General features: G+C 50.0%; 1 protein-coding gene across 2 annotated transcripts in view; it reads left to right on the forward strand.

The window, feature by feature from the left end:
- The window catches only part of C3_2H2orf81 (chromosome 3_2 C2orf81 homolog), a 203,850-nt gene that overhangs the window by 25,860 nt on the left and 162,848 nt on the right, over positions 1-15,142 (forward strand). The window contains exon 2 of one of the 2 annotated variants that reach the window (XM_086964384.1): positions 6,298-6,490. Coding sequence is in view for 1 of the 2 variants with exons in the window: in XM_086964383.1 (XP_086820509.1) it covers positions 41-85 (45 nt within the window). In the remaining variant the exon portion in view is untranslated. Of the gene's footprint in view, positions 1-38; positions 86-6,297; positions 6,491-15,142 lie in introns of both variants that reach the window. The other variant, XM_086964383.1, reaches the window with a different exon arrangement.

A 15,142-nucleotide genomic window follows, 5' to 3' on the forward strand; every position in this document is an offset into this window, starting at 1 on the left:
TTTCTCTCCCCACCTCTGTTCCCCACATACTTTCCTAGCCATGAATAAGTCACCAGTGTCTAATCGAGCAGCACGGAATGCCCAGGTGAGTCGCTATCTAGCAGTAGAGAGAATTAGAGGCTGAGGATGTGTCAAAGAAAACGCCTGTGTGTCATGGCAGGTGCCAGTATCCATTAATGCTTCGATGACAACATGTCATGACTGGAGTCATCCAGTCTCTGGTAATAACTCAGTGGACCACACACCATGACACCTGCCAGTGTCCAGTGACACCTCAGTGGATCACATGTTTTAGCTGGCACCAGCCGGTGTCCAACAACATCTCAGTGGACCACGTGTTGTGGCTGGCACCAGCCAGTGTCCAACAACATCTCAGTGGACCACACGTCGTGGCTGGCACCAGCCGGTGTCCAGTAACACCTCAGTGGACCACAGGTCATGGCTGGCACCAGCTGGTGTCCGGTAACACCTCTGTAGACCACATGTCATGGCTGGCACCAGCCGGTGTCCAGTAACACCTCAGTGGACCACAGGTCATGGTTGGCACCAGCTGGTGTCCGGTAACACCTCAGTGGACCACAGGTCATGGCTGGCACCAGCTGGTGTCCGGTAACACCTCTGTAGACCACATGTCATGGCTGGCACCAGCCAGTGTCCAACAACATCTCAGTGGACCACACGTTGTGGCTGGCACCAGCTGGTGTCCGGTAACACCTCAGTGGACCACATGTCATGGCTGGCACCAGCCGGTGTCCCGTAACATCTCAGTGCACCACGTGTCGTGGCTGGCACCAGCTGGTGTCCAGTAACATCTCAGTGGACCACAGGTCATGGCTGGCACCAGCTGGTGTCCAGTAACACCTCAGTGGACCACAGGTCATGGCTGGCACCAGCTGGTGTCCGGTAACATCTTGGTGGACCACATGTCATGGCTGGCACCAGCCGGTGTCCTTTAACACCTCAGTGGACCATAGGTCATGGCTGGCACCAGCGGGTGTCTGGTAACATCTCAGTGGACCACAGGTCATGGCTGGCACCAGCCGGTGTCAAGTAACACCTCAGTGGACCTCATGTCATGGCTGGCACCAGCTGGTGTCCGGTAACCTCTCAGTGGACCACAGGTCATGGCTGGCACCAGCCGGTGTCCGGTAACATCTCAGTGGACCACGGGTCATGGCTGGCACCAGCTGGTGTCCAGTAACATCTCAGTGAACCACAGGTCATGGCTGGCACCAGCTGGTGTCCAGTAACACCTCAGTGGACCTCATGTCATGGCTGGCACCAGCTGGTGTCCAGTAACACCTCAGTGGACCACAGGTCATGGCTGGCACCAGCCAATGTCCAGTAACACCTGAGTGGACCACATGCCATGGCTGGCACCAGCCGGTGTCCGGTAACACCTCAGTGGACCACAGGTCATGGCTGGCACCAGCCGATGTCCGGTAACATCTCAGTGGACCACGGGTCATGGCTGGCACCAGCTGGTGTCCAGTAACATCTCAGTGAACCACAGGTCATGGCTGGCACCAGCTGGTGTCCAGTAACACCTCAGTGGACCTCATGTCATGGCTGGCACCAGCTGGTGTCCGGTAACACCTCAGTGGACCACAGGTCTGGCTGGCACCAGACGGTGTCCAGTAACACCTCAGTGGACCACGCATCATGGCTGGCACCAGCCAATGTCCAGTAACACCTCAGTGGACCACGCGTCGTGGCTGGCATCAGCCGGTGTCCAGTAACACCTCTGTAGACCACATGTCATGGCTGGCACCAGCTGGTGTCCGGTAACACCTCTGTAGACCACAGGTCATGGCTGGCACCAGCTGGTGTCCAGTAACACCTCAGTGGACCTCATGTCATGGCTGGCACCAGCTGGTGTCCGGTAACACCTCAGTGGACCACAGGTCTGGCTGGCACCAGACGGTGTCCAGTAACACCTCAGTGGACCACGCATCATGGCTGGCACCAGCCAATGTCCAGTAACACCTCAGTGGACCACGCGTCGTGGCTGGCATCAGCCGGTGTCCAGTAACACCTCTGTAGACCACATGTCATGGCTGGCACCAGCTGGTGTCCGGTAACACCTCTGTAGACCACAGGTCATGGCTGGCACCAGCCGATGTCCGGTAACATCTCAGTGGACCACGGGTCATGGCTGGCACCAGCTGGTGTCCGGTAACATCTTGGTGGACCTCATGTCATGGCTGGCACCAGCTGGTGTCCAGTAACACCTCAGTGGACCACATGTCATGGCTGGCACCAGCTGGTGTCCGGTAACACCTCAGTGGACCACAGGTCTGGCTGGCACCAGACGGTGTCCAGTAACACCTCAGTGGACCACGCATCATGGCTGGCACCAGCCAATGTCCAGTAACACCTCAGTGGACCACGCGTCGTGGCTGGCATCAGCCGGTGTCCAGTAACACCTCTGTAGACCACATGTCATGGCTGGCACCAGCTGGTGTCCGGTAACAACTCAGTGGACCTCATGTCATGGCTGGCACCAGCCGGTGTCCAGTAACACCTCAGTGGACCACACATCGTGGCTGGCATCAGCCGGTGTCCAGTAACACCTCAGTGGACCACATGTCATGACTGGCACCAGCTGGTGTCCAGTAACACCTCAGTGGACCTCATGTCATGGCTGGCACCAGCTGGTGTCCAGTAACACCTCAGTGGACCACATGTCATGGCTGGCACCAGCTGGTGTCCGGTAACACCTCAGTGGACCACAGGTCATGGCTGGCACCAGCTGGTGTCCAGTAACACCTCAGTGGACCACATGTCATGGCTGGCACCAGCCGGTGTCCGGTAACACCTCAGTCAACCACAGGTCATGGCTGGCACCAGCCGGTGTCCGGTAACACCTCTGTAGACCACAGGTCATGGCTGGCACCAGCTGGTGTCCGGTAACACCTCAGTGGACCACATGTCATGGCTTGCACCAGCTGGTGTCCAGTAACACCTCAGTGGACCACGCATCGTGGCTGGCATCAGCCGGTGTCCAGTAACACCTCAGTGGACCACAGGTCATGGCTGGCACCAGCTGGTGTCCGGTAACATCTCGGTGGACCACATGTCATGGCTGGCCTCAGCCGGTGTCTGGTAACACCTCAGTGGACCACAGGTCATGGCTGGCACCAGCCGGTGTCTGGTAACACCTCAGTGGACCACAGGTCATGGCTGTCACTAGCTGGTGTCCAGTAACACCTCAGTGGACCACAGGTCATGGCTGGCACCAGCTGGTGTCCGGTAACATCTCGGTGGACCACATGTCATGGCTGGCACCAGCTGGTGTCCAGTAACACCTCAGTGGACCACATGTCATGGCTGGCACCAGCTGGTGTCCGGTAACACCTCAGTGGACCAATGGTCATGGCTGGCACCAGCTGGTGTCCGGTAACACCTTAGTGGACCTCATGTCATGGCTGGCACCAGCCGGTGTCCGGTAACATCTCGTGGACCACATGTCATGGCTGGCACCAGGCGGTGTCCAGTAACACCTCTGTAGACCACAGGTCATGGCTGGCACCAGCTGGTGTCCGGTAACACCTCAGTGGACCACATGTCATGGCTGGCACCAGCTGGTGTCCAGTAACACCTCAGTGGACCACATGTCATGGCTGGCACCAGCCGGTGTCCGGTAACACCTCAGTGGACCACAGGTCATGGCTGGCACCAGCCGGTGTCCGGTAACACCTCAGTGGACCACAGGTCATGGCTGGCACCAGCCGATGTCCGGTAACACCTCAGTCGACCACAGGTCATGGCTGGCACCAGCCGGTGTGTAACACCTCAGTGGACCACGCGTCGTGGCTGGCATCAGCCGGTGTCCAGTAACACCTCAGTGGACCCCATGTCATGGCTGGCACTAGCTGGTGTCCAGTAACATCTCAGTGGACCCTATGTCATGGCTGGCACCAGCTGGTGTCCGGTAACACCTCAGTGGACCACAGGTCATGGCTGGCACCAGCTGGTGTCCGGTAACATCTCGGTGGACCACATGTCATGGCTGGCATCAGCCGGTGTCTGGTAACACCTCAGTGGACCACAGGTCATGGCTGGCACCAGCCGGTGTCTGGTAACACCTCAGTGGACCACAGGTCATGGCTGGCACCAGCTGGTGTCCGGTAACATCTCGGTGGACCACATGTCATGGCTGGCATCAGCCGGTGTCTGGTAACACCTCAGTGGACCACAGGTCATGGCTGGCACCAGCCGGTGTCTGGTAACACCTCAGTGGACCACAGGTCATGGCTGGCACCAGCTGGTGTCCAGTAACACCTCAGTGGACCACAGGTCATGGCTGGCACCAGCTGGTGTCCGGTAACACCTCAGTGGGCTACAGGTCATGGCTGGCACCAGACGGTGTCTTGTAACACCTCAGTGGACCACAGGTCATGGCTGGCACCAGCCGATGTCTGGTAACATCTCAGTGGACCTCATGTCATGGCTGGCACCAGCCGGTGTCAAGTAACACCTCAGTGGACCTCATGTCATGGCTGGCACCAGCCTGTGAACAGCAACTTCTCAGTGACCATGCCCATGCCTCTCACACGGTCTCTTACTCATGCACATCTCCCCCTGGCTTGGTCATCCAACTGAAGTCTGTTGGAAGGCAGTGTGGGGAGGTGAAGGGTCACAATGCTTTCATTTAGTCTGTATATTTCTTACCATTAGGAGGTAGCTTTTCAGCATCATTCTTTTGCAATAAATCTCCCGGAGCATGGTACTTGTAAAGATATGTGCAGTGTGTCAAGACTGGGCTGCCTAGTGCTGCTGACACCCGGCTGGTGCCCTCCAAAGGTGGAAACCTCTGCTGTTGGTTCCCACTTGACTAAGGTCCGAGAAAAATACATAACGGGATCCCTTTCAAAGCTATGACAGTCTATCACTCTTTAGAGTAGCAACACTCCATAGGCCTGGTACATAAAGAACAAAAGCATTGTCAAAGCCAATAGTTCAAGCTTTTTTTTACAGTGAAAAGCTTTTTTATGCTGTGCTGTATAGTGTTCATTGAGAGGAGGGATGGCAGTGGGGCTGAGACTTGAAAGAATGAGGCGGCACCATGTGCTCAGGCATGGGGTGCTGGTGACTGACAGATGAGCAGACCACCCTGTAACCCCCCCTGGACATCGTGGCACGGTGTGTCAAATGGTCCACTCCAAAAAGAAAAAACGGCATCAAGAAAAATAAACGTTAGTGTCACAAAAATACCATGGCCCAAATGTAGAGCCAGTAGACCAGCATCACAAGCAGGAGGGCGCCGGAAGAGAGAGCATTTGAATTTAAAATCTGCGCACTTTGGGGCATTCTTACATGTCTCTTCCTAGCGTGAAATACATGGTCCTGGAAGAAGCTGCTACTATGGCCTCCTCCTCCCATCTTACCCTAAGACATAGTTGAGTTTCGTTTTTTTGGGAACCAGTGAAATGATGCACACTGTTTATTTTTATTTTTAAAACTCACATTTGCAGAGGTAATTGTGGTGTTGAAAGGAGTTTTGTTCTATAAACAGATGAAAAAAGGTAACATAAGGAATGTTTTATGTATTTGGTTTCACTTGTTTGTTGCATTGAGTCAACCAGTGACCCGTGCATCGTAGGACTTAGGCAACATTACTGACCCTCCTTGTACCAAGACGGTGACGAAATCATGAGAACAATGTTTCCATAGCTCCGGGGTGTGTCAACCCTTACCTGCATGGCTGCCCAGAGACCGATCACGTGAGGTCCACTAATGACCCTTCCATTCCTTCCTTTGTTGTCCAGCTTCCCTCTGGGAAGAGGACCCACTCTGTGCACCTCCATCTAAGCCCAGCCTCGAGGAAGCAGCAGAAACCGTGAAGGGGTTGGAAAGTGGGTTATTGGTAGGGGCAAATGTAGGTCTGCCACTGGCAATAAGGCCACTAACACATGGCAGGACTCAGAATAGGTCTTAGAAAGTTATTCCTATGCTCAACCCTTGGTAACGTGGCTGCGAGCAGGCAGGCCTAACTTTAAATACAGGTATGTAAAGCATTTAAAAATACCATTTCAGTAAATAATTAAGACACAACACAAAATAAAAATCCAACACCAATTTATAAAAATAAGTAATAATTTGATTTTTTGAATGGCACCAAAATGAAAATAATCCACTGTAGGGGACCAGAGATATTAATTTTTAAAGATTAGTCACTTTCTATGGTTAGAAACCAACAGTGCCTCTTTTAGTCATTTTGTTTTCTCTGTCAGGGACACCTTTAGAAATTGTTCTGGAGAATTTCTCACCAATGTGTTGTGCCGCCTTCTCCAGCAGGCAGGATCCAGTGAGAACTCCTTCCTGAAGTTCTGCTTGCGGGTCCCAAAGTATCCAACACACAGTCCAAGGTTCTGGAATCTCCAAGAGGGTCCTTAAAGTGTGAAACTTCAATTCCGCAATCCAGTTGAACAAAACCCTTACAAATCCACTGTACTTCAGCCTTGGAATTCTTTGTGGGGATGTCCAGGTGAGCTCTGTTAACCTGTAGCTTGCAGGGAGTTCCACTCTTGAGTCCTTTTGAAGCAGGTTTCATCCACCGGGCTGTAGTTTTCAATGCTGCAAAAGGCGCAAACTCAGAGTCCTGGCCTTAGGAATTGCACTTCAAAATTGTCAGCGCAGACAGACCCTTCTGATTCTTTTCAGTTTCAAGCAGCAGATCTGGTGGGCTCTTCCCCTCTCAGATACCTATTCCAAGTTCTCTGGGCCATGCAGGAGGTCACTTCTGACCAATGGGAGCAGGGTAACTCCTCAAAGTTATGACCACATCCTGTAGAGTGTGGCATTGTTTTGTCCCAGAGTGCACCAAATCTTCCAAATCCATAATGGCTGATTTTCCAGCAAGGAGGTAAGAGCTGGCTAAACACACCCTGTTAGACCTGGGATCACCAGATCACATAGGGTAGCCTGACTCAGAGGGGGAAGGATTAATCCAAAGACCACAAGTGTTAAGCTTGCGTCACACTCTCACAGAAGTCCAGCGTCCATCCACTCCAAAAATGACACTACACCAGTTTTTCTATAAAAGTAGAAAAGTTTGTCTTTTCCTCTTAAGGTTTATTCTCAAGTGCGTTTTTGCTTTTCATTTTACACTTCACATTCAATTCCTCTTAACTTCTGCGGAAAAACACAGCCTCAAATCATGTGTTACTAATGTTATGTTATGTTATGCAATTTTATTAGGCGCACAGATGCTCCAGCAAAGGAGCGTCCTGGCGCCCGACAAGGTAGCAGCACAACACAACGAAACAACAGACAGGGACATTTAATGAGTCTTAGTTGTCATATCATTGTTCCATGAATGGGTTAAAGAACAGTTTCTATTCCAATTTCTATCTCATTCACATACAATTTTAATTCAAGTTTAGTCTTGAGATTTTTTAGCAATAAGGCACTTTGTGTAATAATCAAGCAGGGCATAAACCATTCAGTAAACTGACACCAAGAGTGTAGATAGGAGCTCATTTTCTTTTACAGAATACACTCTGATTTCAATTATACATTACTTACAACTTGGCAGCCTAATCATTAATTAGAATAAGGGTGGGTCACAGAATCTGTATTCACACAAAAAGTTTACCATATTACCCTCATGAATGAGCTGCTTTAAGTTGGTTATTCCTTAAAAGTTCCTGGGGATAAGTTTAATAAAAGTAGACCTGTAGTGAACCTCTGGCTCGATGACTCTTTGTGCAGACTAATGAAATCTCCACTGTTTGTCCTGCCAATCACAGTCTCTCTGATGAGCCATACATTTTTTTTTAGCCTGGGCAAGAAGTCTCATAAACACCAGACTCAGCCGAAGGAGGGTGTATACCAAAACATATTTTACCACAGTTAAACAGTAAGAATCTTTCGTTGTATACTAAATTACCCTCCCTGTCCCTGTAGTCAGAATCCCTGCTTACTTGTCTTCCCAATCGCTGCTCAATTTAAATCAGCCGAGGCCAGCAGTCTAAATGAACTCGGTGTCAATCCGGTCAAGTTGGGGGATTGATTCGACCCTGGGTCGGAAATTCGGCCACTCCTACGTCAGGAAACTCTGAGGTGCTGGAGCGCTTCAACGATACGGCTTACTTCCCTCTTTCCGCCCCTCGGAGGTTCGACTTCTCCCTTCCTGGTCTCTCCCACTCTTGCCCTCCCCTTTCGGGTCTAATTTTATGGTGCCGGGTCGCCTTTCACGCTAGGATTTCCCCAGGCTTGCAGGCGTCGCACTGATGGCGAGCAGGTCACGCCCACTCCTCCTTTCACCCCGCTCTCAGGTACCTTGGCTTGGCTCTTACTGGGTAGCGCTGCCGTCCACAACTCCTCAGCGCAGCACCCACCTCACAGGAGCCCTGTCGGTTCGGCCGTGATGACTCACTCCGGTGCAGGGAAACGACCTCCGCCGAGAACACAGGCCGGCTCTGGTAGGTTAACTGCCACGATGAGTAAAAGGGAGGGGGGCAGACTCCAGCAGTTCTCGCAGACGCTGAGGGGAATCTCAATGCCCTGCCAGTAGGAATCACCAGGAAGGAGGTTGTTTTCACGGGCGTTCTCTTGTGACTGCCTCAGTTATAAGGTGGCCCTAGCCACACTTAGTTGTTACTGTCACTTAGGTCTCGACTAGCGATCCTCGCTGGGGAAAAGGACCCTCTTCCCAGGTACCTCTTAGTTAACGCGAGGAGACAGCTCCGCTGGGACAGATCTTCGGATGAGGGGGGGAATCAGCCAGTGAAGAGGAAGCAGCCCCCCAGAGGTTATCAGACCTTCTTCTGCGCGCCCACCTCCTCACTTCTCAGCCTGGACTCCAGCTCGCTCCTGACCTAAGTGTCACCTTCCTCAGCTCTTCCCACACGTCACAAAATGGCTGCCCAACATTCCGCCTTTTATAGGCTGTCCCTAGAATGTCCAGAGAAGTCCAGAAGGTTCTGGAAACCCTCATGCTGTCCTATGGCCCTGGATCCTGAGGTGGCCAAGCAGGTGACAGTTGTAAGCCACCATTTTGTATGACTAACCTTTCCCTTAGAAAAGGAGGGATTTCTAGGCCTATGGGGAATTATAAGGTCAAGGAGCACCTAAAAATTCCAGTGGACATAAAAATGAAAGGAATAGACGGGCAAAAAGGGGACAAAAGTGAAATAGATAATAGGAGGGACCACCCAAAGGCTGACAGGTCTAACACACCCCCTAGGATGGCTTATTTCCATAGACTCTCCCCCTACCATCTGCACATACCTTCCCTAATCCTAGGTCTGGTGAGGGTCAAAAGTGTAGAGTGGAAACTGACACTGTGGCCATCTCTCGACCTTTGAAGACCATGGTTTACCACTCCTCCCCCTGGCCTGGCATTCCTATGGAACAGCACATTGCCCTGCCAGCAGAGCTGGTTAACCCCAGGGGCCCTTTTCACCTCTGCAAGGCAGGCTGGCTAATCCACTTAACTCTGACCAATCAGGGCAGACCACTGGAAGGCGGAATTTGTACTTACAAACAAGAAAGTCTTATAACTTCTTGTAGGTACACTTTAGGAGAAATTCAACAAAAAGATATTGTTGGATTTATTACTATCATTCTGGGAAGTCTTTGAATGGTCAGGCTAGTCCTCTCCTATCGATAGTTATTAATCAATAACTTCCTACCATGTTAACCTATGTGTCCAAAACGGAGGTCATGTTGTTTGGAGGGGCCACTCTGCTCTGGTCGCCAAATTGGTGGCCACTTGAGCTTCGACCTGTCCCAGCGCCCAAACTGACCATCAAAAATCTGGGAGTACGCCTAGACCAAGCTCTGATTATGAAAGATCACGTCAATCAGGTTACGGGAACATGTTTCCGTACAATTGGTCTTCTACGGCGTATCTTCCCCTTCCTACCCAACATCTATAGGAAAACGCTGGTACAGGCACTAGTCCTTGGACGAGTGGACTATTGCAATAGTCTACTCATTTCCGCCAACCAGGAACAACTACGCAGACTGCAGGTGGCGCAGAATACTGCGGCAAGACTCATCCTGAATGCCCCCCCCGTACCCCTTCCCGCCCTCTTCTCTCCCACCTCCATTGGCTCCCAGTGCAGCAGCGTATAAACTTCAAAATCTGCTGCATTATGCACAAGTGCATATATGGATCTGGCCCCAAATATCTAAGAGAGATTTTTCTTCCTTATTTTCCTGGACGTGCTCTGCGCTCCAGCAATACCATGCTGCTGCATGTTCCTAAAGTCTCCAGAGCGAGACAGGGGGGGCGTGCACCCTCCTATAAAGGCCCCTTGTTGTGGAATTCTCTTCCACCTCAGCTGAGGCAAATTCCCAACCTCTTTTCCTTTAGAAAAAAATTAAAAACTCACCTGTTCTCACACGAATAACCTGGCCACTCTCTCTGTCTCCCCCCTTACCACTGTCTGCCCATATCATGCAAAGCTACGCGCGGAGATACCCCTTCGGGGCTGATTCAGGCGCGATACAAGACCATAAATAAATAAATAAAAATAAATAAAACATCAGATTTGCTATGGGAAAAATGACTCTGGCCATTTTTCCAGCACCAGGACTTACAAAAACATATTTTATAAGTACCTGCCTTATATCTGCAGGAACCCCACCCCATGTGCAACTAGGGGAGACTTTAGGGGTTCTGAATCTGTAGAAATATTGCAGATTCTCCCTTCACTGTTCTCCTAGCAACAAATTCTAATTTGAGCGGCACTTTACCACAATGTGGGGAGTGAAATGTGAGATTTCACTTTACCCAAGCATATAAAAACTCATGTTATAGGGTGTACCTTATAGATAACTGACCCCCCACCCATGGGATACCTATGCGAGAGCCTCTACCACCAAAGTCGAGTTCGGGCACACTTTACTTTTTAAAAGCATTCCTGGCACCCAGGGCACCTCAGGTTTCAGCAGTGCACACATGCAAGTGCAGCAAAAGCTGCTGGCCTCTAACTTGCCATGCCCCAGGATACTGGGGACTTCTAGGTAGTTTCAATCCCCTGCCCTATTATATACTAGGGCCTTATGGGGTAGGCCATGCCAATTACAGGGGTACTCCACCATAGTGTACCCTAGTGTAAGTAGGTGTTTTAACTGTATTCTAATGTGTCTCTTTCAGCTCAGCACTGGCACTGGGCCTGCTTAGGCAGGGCCCAGTGTCTGTCAAAATTAGTTACCACCAGTATCAGTCAGCAAAAAAAACGTTTGGGGGTGCCCAGGGCACAGGATGACTTTGCAACAGAAGGAAAGAGCAATACCTTGAACAAATGACAGTGAATCAAAGAATGTTCATGGTAAAGCGGAACAAGAGTGAAGTGCAGGCCATGTTGAGTCTGTGTCTCCGATGAAAGGGGTGTGGGCTGAATGAGTGGGACCGGCAGTCTTGGTTGGAGAGCCTGTGGTCCAAGGTTCACATCACCAGCTCTGCTTTCTTTAAGTAACAAGCCTCAGGAGGGCAGTAAAGGGGAGGAAGTGAGAAGGCTAGAAGAAAGTTAATCCATGGGAAAGGTGGAGATGGCTAGAGAGGAGGGACAGTGACTGGGAGAATGAGAAGCAGGGTACTACACAGGAACATGGTCAGTACATGAGAGGGAGAGAGGAGACTTAATAATTGACAAAACGCCAGATGCTAGAGAGGAAGGACAGAAAATGTTGAAAGAGATGGCTAGACAAGAAATACGAATAAAAGGAAGATAATCAGCCAGCCAAGTGGGAGGAAGAGGTGGCCAGAATGTAAGTACAGCCAAAGGATGACAGAGAGGAAGGGTTGCCAAGGAGTGAGAAAAAGAATTAAATGAGGGGCAGTCAATGATGGGGAACAGGGAGATGGACGGGCGGGAAGCAGAGAGATAAAGGGGTGAGAATCGTTTATTATTGGCAGAGATGACTCATGGGGGTGTGGGGGTAAAAGTGAGTAGATGGAAAGAGAGGGGATTTAGTGGTTGATAAAGATTCATTGGGGGGGCTGCAGGGCAGGAGAAGAGGTCAAGGGGCGCTGACAGCCTTTCTCTCCAGATCGACCAGTCTTGTGAGGAGTATGAGGAGTTTGTATAGGGTAGGATTTGTTACGAGATAGTATATTCTACCCATGCTGTGCCCTCGCCGGGTTGTATGCAAGCTGCGAGGCAATCCTTAGCTGGTAACCTACCGCAAAGAGATGATGCAGGGAGGACAACCACCCTCAGAACGGGTGAGGACCACAATAGATCGTGCCCTACCCATAGGTGAAGCTGGAGAGGTGAATCTTGAGTTCGGAGGAGAATCACAACATCGCCGAAGGTCCTGGGAGACAATTGTCCATTGGGTCTAGTAGAATGTATAACGAGGAGCTCTGCTGCAGAACCCAAGCTGCAGGCAGTGGGTAGTTTGTATCTCCTCGGAACTGTGTTCAGTATGATGCTTGGAGTCTTGACCTGCGTCCTCTTCTTCATCAGCAGCTAGTGGTCATATTCAGGGCGTCATTGTGTGAATGTGTCACCGGAGGCCAGCCACGGCCCGTGCAGGTGAGAGCGGTGAGGCTGGGTGGCGGGGGAGATTTCGACAGAATACGACGAGGGAAAATTAAATAATGACTTTTTGCTCGTCACCATCTGTCAAAATTCCCCCCTCCCCTCACCCCCCGCACCTGGCCCCCACCGCTTATGCCTGCATGGGCCGCAGCTGCTGGAGGCCATTCATGAGCCTTCCACATTATTATGGACTCTGACGTGTGGCGGGAGGTTTGTTCCTAATTCTGACATCGCATCTCAGTATTCTGAGCGGGGCTTGCTTCCACAAAGAGGACCCTTGGAGCAGACAGCGATGATAGAATGCATTTCTGGTGAGTGCATTTACTGACTAGAATCAGAAGAGGTTGCCGTCTAAGAGGTGGGACAGATTTCTTCCCAGCACCAGTAACTTGGTGTAAGAGGCTGGCACAGTATATGGTGCTCACCTATGTAAGTGCAGCACCCTGCCCTAATCCAGACACCCCTTATGATGATTTTAGTGGTCTCAGACAACCTTAGAAAGCTCTCTAAGTACTAGCTGTGGAGAGCAGCCTTCAGGCTTAGTCCAGAAGGAGTGCAAAGCAGCTTGTTTTACCAGGACTTAATCTTATGGTATAGGTCAAGTAAAAAAGAACCACACAGTGTAGTTATTAAAATATGTATTTTATTATTTTCAATTCATTAAGTCTTTATTGCGATTGTTCATCATCAAAGACAATTGTATCTAAAATTGATATAAACATTCCAACACTTAAAATACACCATAATAATAGAAAAGATAAACCTTAGTTCTGTACACATCATCATAAATTAATAAATACATATACATACAAGTATATTTTACAAACAGTTCCTTAAAAAGAGACTAAATTAGTGAACCAGCATACAGACTTAATTCAACAACAATTGTTTAACAGGGGACCTGTCATCTTCCAAGCTCAACTCATCCCCCTAAGATCCTATCTTACATTGTGTACTACTACTACCCCCCCCCCCCCTTTTGTTGCGTATGGCCCACGTCCAACTTAAAAACGTTGACACTCCAGTCACAACTAGATTGGTGGTGTCTGATTTAAGAATTCTCCTGGCAACCATTGCCGATCTTGTGTTCATGAGCAGGCACACTGGTTTAAGCCAGGTTATCCTAGGCAGGTGGTAAGATGGGCATTCAAATAGGAAGTGATCTATGTTCTCACTATGGTCTTGACAGAAAAGGCACTTGTCGCTACCAACGGGATTCCATTTGCTTGTAAAACAGCGTAGCAGCAGAGTGCCTATTCTGAACTGGTGGTAGAGCTTACGATCACGCGGCTTAGTGATAAGATCTCAATATTCGTCCATATTGGCTTCATACTTAATGTCGAGGAAAACCCTTGTCAGAGACTGGTTTGTATAGGAAGAAAACCTCTTAATTGTAACCAGCTCCCAAAATGCTGCCCTATAGGTCTTCTTAGGCGGAAAATCCACAAACTCAGTATGTTCCCATAAATTACTCATCCCCATTTCAATCAGCAGGGACCTTATTGCAGTTAACCATGGGATCTTATGTGATCGGCTCAACCTCCTCACTTCCAACAAGGCCTTGGCATACATGGAGAGTCCGGAGTAATCCAGAGTCTCCTCCAGAATGTCAATGGTCTATAACGTGCTACATCTTCGATAGCATAACACCCCAAGTCGAGGACCAGGGGTAATAGGGGGATGATTGCCGTAGACTAACTATAGATCTCATAAACTTGTTTTGTGCCTTGAAAGAGGAGCTAGGTTGCTAAAACCCAATATTTCTGCACCATACACAATGACTGGACTAACTTTAGTTGTATATAATTTTAATATGGGGGCAATTGGTTTAGTTTGGGACAACCTATGTTCCTTGATCAGGGCGCCAGACAACTGAGCATGTTTTAGCTCCATCATTTCAATTTGGGGCTTCCAGCTTAGTTTTTCATTAAATGTAACGCCTAAGTAGGTAAACATATCTGTTTGCTCTAGTAAGGTGCCATCCATGTATACTCTAGCTTTGAGGGCCTTGGTCCCATGAAGCACCATAAACTTTGTCTTCCCTACATTGACCACTAACTCATGTTTGTGGCAGAACACCTGAAAGCGAGACAGAGCCGCCTGCAGCCCCTGTCTCGTTTTGGATATAATCAAGGTGTCGTCCGCGAACATGAGCAGTGGTACTTTCATGCCGGCTAGCATTGGCGTGTTAGTTGGGTGATTTAGAAAGTACCTGGCCACCACGTTTCTATATAAAAAGAACAAGGTTGGGGCCAGCACACACCCCTATCGGACCCCTTTCAAAACCTTAAACTTTTCAGTGGTATCACCCGGTTTTCCCCAGCGAACCTGCGCATAGGTTTCCCTCATGAAGTTTAACCAGGATAGCAACCAGGTTTGGGGGCATCCCCATTTCCTGTAATGCCCTCCACAATTTCATCCGTGCAACGAGATCAAAATCGGATTTCAAATCCACAAATGCCGCAAAAAGCATACCCCCTCCTAAAACCACCTCCTTCCAATAGATTAAGACAAACCTAAAGGCCTGGTCTAGAGTACTTGTGTGCGCCCGGAACCCAGCCTGAAGAGGGGTAAGGATATTGGTTTCGGTCATCCAGCCTTGAATCCTCCCGAGAACTAGTTTGGCTACAATCGTCTGA

This window comes from Lissotriton vulgaris, chromosome 3_2 (assembly GCF_964263255.1).
Source record: "Lissotriton vulgaris chromosome 3_2, aLisVul1.2, whole genome shotgun sequence".
NCBI lineage: Eukaryota > Metazoa > Chordata > Amphibia > Caudata > Salamandridae > Lissotriton > Lissotriton vulgaris.